Source organism: Tasmannia lanceolata, unplaced genomic scaffold (assembly GCF_043159265.1).
Source record: "Tasmannia lanceolata isolate RefF3 unplaced genomic scaffold, GAP_Taslan_0.1 ptg000019l, whole genome shotgun sequence".
Lineage (NCBI taxonomy): Eukaryota > Viridiplantae > Streptophyta > Magnoliopsida > Canellales > Winteraceae > Tasmannia > Tasmannia lanceolata.
The window spans coordinates 980,657-993,286 of NW_027518696.1; the positions used below are offsets into that span (position 1 = coordinate 980,657).

At 37.1% G+C, this 12,630-nt stretch overlaps 1 protein-coding gene across 1 annotated transcript; it reads right to left on the reverse strand.

Moving 5' to 3' along the window:
• Positions 1-2,315: 2,315 nt before the first annotated feature.
• LOC143853433 (uncharacterized) lies at positions 2,316-12,397 on the reverse strand. Its single transcript, XM_077363194.1, has 7 exons — positions 12,075-12,397; positions 9,306-9,405; positions 5,718-5,813; positions 5,557-5,609; positions 4,803-4,851; positions 2,806-2,853; positions 2,316-2,642 (listed from the first exon to the last, which is right to left on the reverse strand). Exons 1-7 carry the CDS (start codon positions 12,290-12,292, stop codon positions 2,547-2,549), a joined length of 660 nt encoding a protein of 219 aa, XP_077219309.1. The 5' UTR covers positions 12,293-12,397; the 3' UTR covers positions 2,316-2,546.
• Between the last annotated feature and the right edge of the window lie 233 nt (positions 12,398-12,630).

Here is a 12,630-nt window from a genome sequence, read left to right on the forward strand (position 1 = left end):
GTGAATGCAAGGATAGCTAGTCTGACCAAAGATAACATAAACCCCGACTTGCTGTCCTCCTTTACTTGCTGTCCTCAAGGAGGACAGCCCCAATACTCTTTTCGCCAAACTCAGGTTGGTCAGAACTATAAACTTTGGTAGGACAGACCCTGGGCTTGATTCTCGTAGCCCTTTGTGGGCTTTGCCAATCTGGTTACGAATACATTGAAACACTGATGAATCTGAGTGCATTGATTACCCCATTCCCTTAGTTGAAATCTATGACCGATTAAGACCATTCTGATATTTACACACCCTTTAATCACTTTCTTTGCTCGTACAGATCATTTGGATTTGAAGCCTCTTAAATGGTACCAATACAAGGGGATCTAGATTATTCTCAATACTCCAAATTTCTCCTTGCCCCTCTTTTTTCTTTTTAAAATTCACCATAGTTCAAAAAATAAAAATAATACTGCAAATTTCTCCACAACTTATAGCTGATTAGATTATGCTTGCGTAGAAAAAGCATACAAAAAACATGACGTTCCTTACTAGTTTATAATAGCATTGGCAGGCAAAATTAGAACAAAGTGCCAATCTAAGTATTAATGCTCTTGGTTTTTTATTTTCTGCCATATAAATACTTCACCAAGAAGTATTTTTGCAATGCAAGAAGATTAAAAGACTCCATTATGGCAATAAATATTAGCAGAGGTGGGTCGGATGTGTCGCCAATATCACAACTTGGCCTCCTTAAATTGTACATTGTGCAAGTCAACAAGAGCCAAATTGTTACCCAAGTCGCAATCTAGGTAGACATTCAAATGCACCCCTATTTGCCAGTTTGAAATTAGATTTTAATGCGTACAAATTGGATGGATATTGAACATGTAACTACCCAGTGGTGTGTTAGGGTGTCCCTCAAATTGCAATTTGGGGTACATCCAAATACATGGAAGGAGTTCTGTTCAGAGATGAAAAGGTCAATCCTTGAATAATTTCCAAGATCAACTGAGATAGATAAGCTGATAATAAGTACATATTGTTTGATCCTAACTTGCTGACAGAAGGGTTAAATCTTGCAGTTAATAGTATAAACTAATTATGTGAAACTATGAACAAGAAATTCCCGTCTCCGAAATTTTGTTTTATTTCCATAGGAATTTTAGTACATTATATTTTTTGTGAAATAGTGTGATACTGGTTGAAATACTTGCAGTAATGATAGACATAAAACTTATTCAGATTAATAAGAAACAGTCAGGTTAAGCTTCATTACAGTTTGATATTGGAATCCAGATTTTCGTTTATTTAGGGAGTTTATAATTTAGACTGGACGCTAATGGGAGTAAATATTCAAGTTTCAGTGAGCTAATACCAAAGAAACAGAGGAATCGGCTCGAATTTAAAGTTTAAATATGGCACAGATGCAAGCTTAAGCTAATAGAGGTTCTACAAGCTTCAGGCAGGCCTGACTGAACTTTTCTCGTGTTAACACGGAGATGAGATTGACTCTACAGGAATAATTTGCAACAAAGTTCCATTCAAATTAGCTTGCTCAGTGCTGGAAGTTGGATGACAGTCATTCTCATGTCTAACAATATATTAATCAATATCAATAGATCACCAATACCTTTCTGAGCAGCTGGTGAATTTGAAGCAACAAATTGAGCATTTTAAAGACTGGCAAGATTCAAGAGTAGATGTGGTGGATGAAGAGAGGGACATCAAGAAGCTAAACCGATCTGTGTGGGTTGAGAAAAACACACAAAAACACTGAGGATAATATAACATAAGAGCTTAATTCATGGGTTCAAATTTAAATGAACTGCAGTGGACCAGCCTTAGCAAAACCCCTAATGGAGATTGGGATCTAAGTTTGTAACATGAGCCATTTGCTCAACGACAAGTTATGGGGCCATTCTTAATAGTTAACAAAAGTATAATCATTGAGAGCAGGCAAATCTCTGTAGCTTATCTAATGATGGAGCACAAAGCTATCCTAGATTGTTTTTTTTCTTTTTTTTTCTTTCAAGGTAACAACCAACTTTTATTAGATGAGTTAAAATTTACAAGGGGGACAAGCAGTCCCACAAAAGAGAAGGGACGTCTGTGATCCCAAAACAAAACATTACATTACAGAGAGCCTAAAGGCATACCCATTACAATATGTATTTCCCCCAAATTGATGCCATCTAAGCTATCCTAGATTGTGGAACTAGCAGGTATTTAGTTTTGCTTATTGTTGATCAAAAGACATTTCACTAACCTGTTTTCTATGTGCATGATTCCTTCATTGAATTACATGGTAAGGGAAAGGAGGCAAGTGGACCCAGTCTCAATCCTGTTTAGCTTTCAGGGTTCATATAATTTATCTCCCTTATATGTGAAAGAACTGATGAATGAGTTACATAATTGCAGAACTAATTACAAGAGAAATGTTGGATCAGCTAAAGATGTTTAATATAGAAAATAAATCACAACAATTTTCAAAAAAAAAAAAAAAGGAAAATAAATCACAACAATGAGGTGTAATCCTGATGTACGAGGCATGCATACACAGTTTAAACCTTGGGAGAGTCTGCCTGAGAGTTTTTTGCGAACTTCACAAAGTTTTCCAAACCGCGTAAGAGCAAGCCTTCAAGAAAGGGTCTCAATGCCTGAAAGAACCCACAAAAAATGCCAAATGCAATGAATAATTCATTGAAATTCAAACAAAAAGAGAGATTTGCTAACAGAGGATAACTGATGTTAAGGAGTAATTTCAAATGACCCTTCTTAAAAGTATCACAATAATCATTAAATGAAATTTCAGGTACTTACTGATGCCACTGGAGCTAAAATTGGAGGGATTTCATATGAAACAGTGAGCTGAAATGGAAAGATTAACATTGGTAAGGGATTCTATATAAAGTTACGTCTAATAAAAGAAAGGAAGTGAAATAATATATATATATATATATATATATATATATATATATATATATATATATATATATATATATATATATATATATATATGAGGAAACTATTGGTGAGCTAGCTTGCCCAATCACATGGGGGCCCACTTTGTTAGGATGATCCAAACCATTCATTTGAAAGTCCCTTACATAGATGGGGGGTGTACCAAAAATCAGCTCCATAGGATCATCCTAACCCCTCCATTTGTGGAGGACAAAAATGGACAGACACAAATATGCCCCATTGTTGTCCTCCACAAATGGAGGGGTTAGGATGATCCTATGGAGCTGATTTTTGGTACACCCCCTATCTATGATAAGGCCTTGCAAATGAATGGTTTGGATCACTCCCCAAAATGTGGGACCCATGTGATTGGGCAAGCTAGCTCACCATAAGTTTGGTGAGCTTAAGCTTAAGCTCACCAAGAGTTTCCTCATATATATATATGAGAAAACGGTTTCTACACACGTGTAGATAAGTTATCTACACACTAGCTTAAAATACAGTAGAGGGCATATTGTTTGGGTGATCCAAACCATTCATTTGATTGGCCCTCACATAGAGAGGGTGTCCATAAAAAATCAGCTACTTAGGATCATCCCAACCCTACGATTTGTGGAGGTAAAATGGACGTGTATAAACCTTTACAAATTTGTCCATTTTTTGCCTCCACGGTTCGAAGGGTTAGGATGATCCTATGGAGCTAATTTTTTGTGGACACCCTATCTATGTGAGGGCCAATCAAATGAATGGTTTGGATCACCCAAACAATGTGGGCCTCCACTGTATTTTAAGCTAGTGTGTAGATAACTTATCTACACGTGTGTAGAAACCGTTTTCTCTCTCTCTCTCTCTATCTATATATATATGAGGAAAGTGTCTCTAGTCTCTCCCCTAGATAAGCTTATCTACTCCTCCCTTTAAAAAAACACAGTGGGCCCACGCTGTTTGGATGATCCAAAGCATTCATTTGATAGGTCCTAACATAGATAGGGTGTGCCCAAAAAATCAGCACCAAAGGGTCATCCTAGAACTTTGTTTTGTGGTGCCTTGTGGTACCCAGAATGGACACATATAAACGTCTACGTTTATATGCGTCCATTTTGGACACGGTGTGCCCAACAAAATGAAGTTCTAGGATGACCCTTTGGTTCTGATTTTTTGGGCACACCCTATCTATGTTAGGACCTATCAAATGAATGCTTTGGATCATCCAAACAGCGTGGGCCCACTGTGTTTTTTTAAAGGGAGGAGTAGATAAGCTTATCTAGGGGAGAGACTAGAGACACTTACCTCTCTCTCTCTCTCTCTCTATATATATATATATATATATATATATATATATATATATAGAGAGAGAGAGAGAGAGAGAGAGAGAGAGAGAGAGAGAGAAAAGAGAAGGTACTCCCTGGAGTAGATAGCTTATCTACTCCCTACCTTAAAATAACAGTTGGGGCCACATTGTTTGGGTGATCCAAAGCATTCATTTGATGGGCCCTCACATAGATAGGGTGTGCCCAAAAAATCAGCTCGATAAAATCATCCTAACCCTATGAACTGTGGAGGCAAAAAATGGACAGATTTGTCCAGGTTTATACACGTCCATTTTTGCCTCCACAGTTCATAGGGTTAGGATTATCCTATTGAGCTGATTTTTTGGGCACACCCTATCTATGTGAGGGCCCATCAAATGAATGCTTTGGATCACCCAAACAATGTGCCCCCAACTGTTATTTTAAGGTAGGGAGTAGATAAGCTATCTACTCTAAGGAGTACCTTCTCTTTTCTCATATGTATATATAAAATAGAGAAAAAATTCGTAGTTTTTCATAGAGAGAAAGCATATTAAGCAGTCTCACTTCTATACTGCATGATGATGGACCCTTCGGATAAAATCGCACAGCTCCTCTGCAATTTGAAACACAATTGAGCTTATTGAATTCTAATAGTCAGCAAATACAGAGAACAGATGGAAAAACCAGTAAATCAGAGAATTACTAAATTTTTGTGTACTTCTTGCCCGATAAATAGAACCGAAATCTAACAGTCAGCCAATTGTAAAAAAACATGTAAACTATAGAATTACAAAATATTTTATACATACTTTCATCAGATGAAAAGAATATTCAATAAACCTGCACTAACAGTCGGGTGGAGGGGAAAGTCCATTTCCCATGGGCAAGCAAGTTCCTCGAGTAGTACCTTATGTATAAATTACTTTTCCTCGAGTTGAAGAAGGAAAAGAGAAGAACTTCTCTTTTCTCCTCTCCCTTCACCAACTCAATTAAACCTCACAAACAGTTCAGGAGAAATAAGGCGTTCAAGTCAACACCATGACTTGACTCCCCCTCTTTATATTCCTAATAAAACATAATTATACAAAAGCCCACTCAATAAACTCCAAGACTTAAAAACACCACACCATATAGTGCTGTATATAAGTGATATAGAATGATACGTAGGAGATGCTTTTCACACTTTACAAGGGCAGAAATTATGAGTTCATGCCCAATTCATTTATACTAGCTTGACCTTGATGGGAAAATGGGGATGTGAGATCACTTAACTCAGAATTCCAAAATTACTGCAAGTCCTACAAGTAAACCAACATACTTGTTAGGGAGACCTTCCAGAGATCGCCAATGTATTTTCTGATTGGGGATGGGCTGTAATTTAAGAAAGAGAGTTTTAACTTTAGAATGAAAATATCACTAAAGCATTTGGATGAACTATGAAGAAGAAGGAACGAAAAATAAGGTAAACATAGTCATCACCTGCATATTCCGAGCAAGCCAAGAAAATTCAAGATCGCGACCAAATGCCTCATACTTCAATGACCAGCGCGAAAGATCTGGCTTATCTTCTAAAATCTGTTAATGAGAAGCAACATCATTTTCTCTAAGTAGAATATGCTTATTTCATGATTGGAGTAGTTTATTAATTGAATTCGCATGTTCTGAAAAGAAAATAGTTTGGTTACAAGGAATTTAGCTTTCCTTTTGTGGAATGGCACATTTGAAAAGCCATGGGTGAAACATGGTTTTAAATTTCGGTAAAACGTTTCGTTTTGGCCGAAATATTTCGGTTTCGGTGGAAAACGAAACGAAATTCACAGTGAGTCGGAAAAGTACCAAACTTCGCCTAAACGCTTCGGAAATTTCGGCCGAAACGTTTCATTTCGGTAAGATTTTGGTGAAATTTCGGAAATTTCGGTGAAACGTTTCGGAAATTTCGGTGAAACGTTTCGGAAATTTCCGAAATTTTTACAAGATTTCGTCCGAAATTTCATACCGAAACCAAAACGTTTCGGTTTCGCTGATGACCGAAACCGAGATTTAAAACCTTGGGGTGAAATGGTTCCTAATGACTAAATACATGACCTGCTGAAGTGCTACTATATTGGAAGCCTTGAAACAGTTTCTCTCTCATTCCTTTGCAAAATTTGAGTGCATTTTCTTCTTGATTATTGATACAAATCAGTTTAATGTGGAAAAAGGGAGAAAGAAAGAATGATACATGTTCACATGAATACGGATTATATTGAATTTCCACTGACAACAAAAGGGTTGGAATAGGTAGTCTTTTCCAGAACTCTTGTTAGGAGATTCCTCTAAAAGAAAGCATGCACAATTGGGAGAAATCTAATTCTGCGGTTTCAGTTATAAAAAGAGTACTTACTCGTACGAGTGTAAACGGATCGAATTCGAAGCGGATATGGCTATATCCGAATTCGATTAAAGTATACACTATCCGAATTCGGATTCGGATTTGAATTCGACGGATATTTAATATCTATTACCGAATTCGATTCCGGCGGATATTGTTCAAATTCAGATATTATCCGTATCCGTTTATCTGGTAAATTCAAAAATTTTATTGTAGCACTTATCTTTCTTCTCCTTCTTACTCCTCGAATGAATTTTTCAAACCCTAAAACTAGTCCTCTACCTTCTCTTCTCAAAATTAACTCTCAAACCCTAAAATATATGAGATCCTCTTCTTCCTTTTAAAACAAAGGCAGAGAGAGAGAGAGAGAGAGAGAGAGAGAGAGAGGAGGTGGGGATGGATGATGGTGCTGGTAGTGGTCTTTGGCTTTGCGTTTTTTCTTCTTGTTTTTTGTGTGTGTATATGATGGAATGGGTTTGGGCTATTTTGAACAGAGGAAGTGGGAGTGCTGATGGTGGAAGATGAAGAGAAATAGGGATGGAAATGGGGATTGGGTTAGAGATGGAGGTGACTGGCAGTCATGGAGGTGGCCGTGAGAAGGTGGAGAGAGGTGGCGGTGACTTTTGGTGGGGGTTGGGGGCACCAAGGAATGCTGGAGATGGTGTCTCCGCCTCCTCCTTTCTCCTCTCTCTTGCTTCTCCTTGCAAACCTTAGAAGTCCCCTCTTTCAATTGCATTTTGGGTTTTTATATAATCATAAGTTGAAAAATTGATCCGAGCCGTCCATTTACCACCAATGACCTAGATGGCCTTTTTGCTTTAGAATTCTCTACAAGCTATGCCATCTTTCAATCACCATCATCCATTTGTCTCTTTCATCCTACAACCCACATTTGTTGCCTCATAAAGAAGCCATGTCAAACTCCAATAATGCCCTTAAAATGAGAGATTACTCCATTTCCCACCCAAAACACTTTTTGTTTTTCACTTTTCTTTTAGAAACAAAAGATAGCGTGTCATTGCTAAAAATAAATATTAATGATATTATTAATAATGAATAAAAGGATGTACTTCTCGGATTCGGATGCTAAATGGATCAGATATACCATTTACCAGATTCGAATCCGCTAAGAGCCAGATATCTGATAAACAGATTCAAATAATATCCGGTTGAAACAGATTCAGATAATATTCGCGTTAAACGGATTCGGATGAGGACGGTTATCAAATTTTCGAATATCCATTTACACCCCTACTTACCTGAAGTGTAAGGACAACAAAGTTAATGGATTAGAAAATCAGAAGCCCTAAGACCATGTGACAGCAAGTACCATATACCCTCAAACTACCCCCCGTTTTCAACGTGAGATCTTTTCTAAGAAGTTAGGCAGAGTAATTTTTTAGCACTGTTTCTTCAGACATTAATTAGATATGAATAACTACTTGAGTTAGAATTCCTCCCTCGATCCCTCCCTCCCTGCCTTCCCACACAGACATTTGGAAACTATTTTCAGAATTCTTAGATATAGAAAGTCCAATTTCTTGAGTCTTTTCCGATATTGGCACTGATTAGGCTAGAAACCTAGATGATTGGATGCACATTATTGATTAATTTGTTTTTCTTAGAAGAAATTGTGCCTGCTTGGAAAATTGCGACGCGCAAGGCCGTCAATGGCTACTACGTCAAGTGAAGTTATGAAATCACCTTGGTGATCTAGGATGTCCTTGTATTCCTATTTAATTGCACTGTGATAACTACAGTAAACTCCACAATCACTAAGAACTTCATGGACTTCAAGAAGGTAGATCCAAGCCATGTTACCACATGATTTACCATGTATCAAATGTTATGAGGACTCCATAAATATATTTCGACATGTAATTCTTTTAATTAAGCTTGTTTACCAATTTAAAATAAAATAAAATGTGCCATATATTAATAGGTACATTGAATTTGAGTTAGCCAAGTGAATCCACGATCACATGACAAACACAGCCCATCCTACCATTCCCTTCCTGCCAAATAGGGCCATCTAATGAATATGATACTGCAGAGTTACCCATGTGAATAGCATTTTGATAAAATAATAGCCAAATTTCTGCAATGGAATATATAGGTTGAAGTTGATAGATAAATTTTGAAGATGGAACTACTAAGAAAGCTGGTTATGGGTTCAATCCTAGCTTTCGCCGCCGCAGCACCCGCCCCCCCACCCACCCACCCACCCACCCACACACACACACACACACACACACACACACACACACACACACACACAAATAAATCCAATATTTATCCTGATTTTCACCAGAGAAGGTAATAAATGTAATATCACTGATTCATAGCTTCGAGAATACTGAATGCATGGGCATGAGCTTTGGGAATTTTAAAACAATCATCTGGCAAGCAACAAAATAACTATAGCACTACAATCTCTATGTGTAGAATCGGGCTTTGGAATGGGTATTCTTAATACTGGCAATAATAAAAAAGAATATGAGGACTAGGAAAAAAATCTAACAGCATCTTCCCATCTGTATCATTATATCATATGTTATTTCTATCCACATGAAAAGCTCATCTGTGAGTACCAATGTTGAGGAATGACCATTTCATGGAACTTCTATCAGATACGTACATCAAGAGCCTTTATTGCAGGATAATATAAAAGATGTGTAATGAATATTTGTAAGCACCTTTACAGATGATATGAATGGCATCCACTGTGGAATTGCTTCACGATCCGAGTAACAATCATAGGCAACTGAACAAGGAACATCAACTTCAATAGTAGCCCTGTATTCAAGTTTGTCTAGTTACAATTAAGAAACTTCACAATCTTTCACTTTCTCACTTTCCATTCATTTTCAAGTTAAGCATATAAAAAACAGTCTAAATGCGAAGAAAAGAATGGGCTTGAAAATAAAAACCAGGCATTCATAAATTATTGCAGTAATCAATTCAGTCAAATTATGTCACACATTAACGTATAGGATAACTGGATAAGCATCGCTTGTGTCAGAGATAGAATCAGATCGATTCCTGAAATGCCTTTCTGGATATTCCTCAATGTCCCGGCTATTCACGGAACCGATTCATGGGTTGATGAATAGGTGGCACACATGAAGGCAGTGATTGTATCAGCAACTCCAGGGATGGTGGAGCAATAGTGTTGTACGCCGAAGGGGTCCTTCGTTTCCCCTTTTCTATGCCAGGAATGGCCGCCCTACTAGTAATTCCAGGTTTTGATTAGTTATAACAATGCTCATAATCGCCATGGCCCTAAAAAATAAAAAGTGAATATTAAGAAAAGACGAGCTGCACGGATGATGTATCGATAGATCAGATTGCAGTTAAATGAATCTTCTATGGTTCTAACACTGGTTAAAAACTCTGTGTCAATCCTCAGTGGCCCGAGTCGACTCGTTTTTTACCTTGGCTGTGTTCCTTTCCAAGTGAGTTTTTCCTAACTAGGTCCATCAAAACTCCTTTGATTCGTCCAAGTTAATGAAAAATTGTCCGCCTAATGGAACCATCCATGCAAAGCTTAGCCAAATAGGATTCCCTCCCTTCAAGGTCCTAACTTATTGATGGAACACCATAATAGATAACTTTCCAGATCCAGACTCCAATGCTAACCGAGCATATTTATGCACTGAATGAATATCCAAAACTGTTGTGGTTGATAAACTAATGTACTTCAAATACATCCAGTATCAATTGCTCCATATCAGAATGTTGCAAGGAGAAACCTTAGTTCCCAAGCATGATTGTATCCTAAATATTGTAGTCTCCGCTGAACAGTAATGAGTGTGGCCAGAGAGACATGTCCCATCATGGTTTCCCAATACTCTAATTATCCATATAAATTATACAAAGCACAAGTGCGTCTTTGACTGGAAAACAAGGTATTAGACCTTTGTAACCAACGATACGCTTTGTAAAATTAAATATAGCAAAATCAACATAGTTTCTGGGCTCATATTAAATCTATACACACATATAATACCATACAACAGGAAAATTAATGATTTTTCCTAGTACCAACTAGTGTATACTTCTCATATCAGCTTTTGGCGTGTACGGTAATCAGCTTTCGGTGTGTATGGTTAAGGTATATCAGTTCATAGTATATGATTTTAGAGTTTGATTATGTGGAAATGTAGTTTCAGACAGTGTATTGCAATTATCTACAAATTGGGCTTTGGCTTTTAATTTGTAGAGTCCTTCCTCCTTTGGGGTTCAGATTTCTTTGGATTAGGTCATAATTGGCAATAGATTTTTGGTGATATTGGTTTCAAGAAATGCTTCATACTGGTAAAATAATACTATAAAATATTGGTAACTAATGAAAACTATGACTGATTACGAATGAAGCATGGACCAATTAGCCAGTGCTAATTGACATTTAGTGTTCTTAAGTGTTTCCACCATCAGATCATCTTCCATTGATATGATATTGTTAGAATTCATAATGATGTCCAAAAGTTCATCATCCTTGCTCGCACAACACTTTGGAGTTGACATTTCACCTTGAACTTACAACAAGCATCCTGTCTCTTGTTTATCAAATATCTCTTATACACAGTTGGACAGAAGGGTACCCCAAGTCCAAACACAAATAACTATTATGCGTTTTTATGTTTGTCTTTACTATTAAGCTAGGGTCAAAAAATAAAAATTATAGCCACCGAAGTGGTAGAAATCACACCAATTAAGGTTGTATCTACATGCAAAAACATTTCGTGATTACTTTCAAAAGGACTCTTCCTATCTGTATCATTATATCATAAGTTATTTCTATACAATTATACTAATTATTCATGTCCCATATCTATACTAAAATCACTTTGCTTTAAATATATTCTAAATGTATGCGTTTCTGCCTGCAAGATAGCAGCCTCACCAAACTAAAAAACATAGATAAGGTGATAAGTAGCTGATGATTGAAAAGGGGCTGTAATATTCCAGCTCAGAGAAGAGGAACTGATAAATATATCATTATGACATTATCACAGCCATTCTAAAGGGTCCATAAAAATCAGATAACATAATTTTACATTGTGTGATTCCCTGTCAAAAGTCCACTCCTAATATGCACAAATGATACTTGGGGGGCAATTGTTGCATAGTCAGAAAGGTCTATAAACAGCAAAAATCATAGATATGATGATAAATATCTGATAATCATGTGGCTCGAGTCACTTTCATCTGAGAGATGAAAAAATGATCATGAAATCGAAATGGGTACTGAACAAAACCCTCAACAGGATCCTCATAAGCCATATTATCATAGTTATTGAGTCTATTGACTTTTAATTGCAATCCAAGATGAAGAAATGCCATCAAATCGAAATGAGTATTGACCCAAATACTCCAAAGGATACTTAAAATTCATATATCACAATTAACCCATTTCTTCAAAAGAAAAAGCAGTAAAAAAACTTGTGGGTATTGACTTTTACTTGCAATCTTGCCACTCCATGACAGGGGAGAAGGGCCTGACGCTAGGGAAGATAGAATTTTTCTGCTGCCCATATGAAATTTTGAAGAAGAGATGGTTGAGAGATGGCATTGAAGCACTCTTTCCAATGAAAATGGTCTTGAAAAAGGTCCCATTTGTGGTCCTTTTGAAGTGGGCGAGCGAGCTCGGTCCTGAAATAAAGACTGCCGTTCCAGACATGGGTTTGGGACTTTGGGAGACAGACAGATTCCTCACACCAAGTTAGAAAATAATGCAGTGAGACGACCAAATCTTCCTTTTTAAGTAGAGAACGAATGTACCGAATATTTTATATGGTTATGACTTATGATGGTGTAATATATGGGAGAATTTATATGGTGTAAGGGCTTACAACAATACCGTAGGGGTACTGCCCTTGATATTTGATCCAACAGCAGCTCACAAAGTGAGCTTTTTTATGAGCTGCTGTTGGATCAAATGTTGTTGTAAGCCCTTACCCCATATAATTTCTCCATATATGGATCTTACCCAAAACGAGATTTTATATGGTGTGGGGC

Coding starts and splice junctions, on each gene's coding strand:
- LOC143853433 (XM_077363194.1), bottom strand. CDS start 12,292: ATGTCTGGAACGGCAGTCTTTATTTCAGGACCGAGCTCGCTCGCCCAC. Junction 5,610..5,717: donor GGCTTGCTCGGAATATGCAG/GTGATGACTATG, acceptor CTTAAATTACAG/CCCATCCCCAATCAGAAAAT. Junction 2,643..2,805: donor TTTTAGCTCCAGTGGCATCA/GTAAGTACCTGA, acceptor GGGTTCTTTCAG/GCATTGAGACCCTTTCTTGA.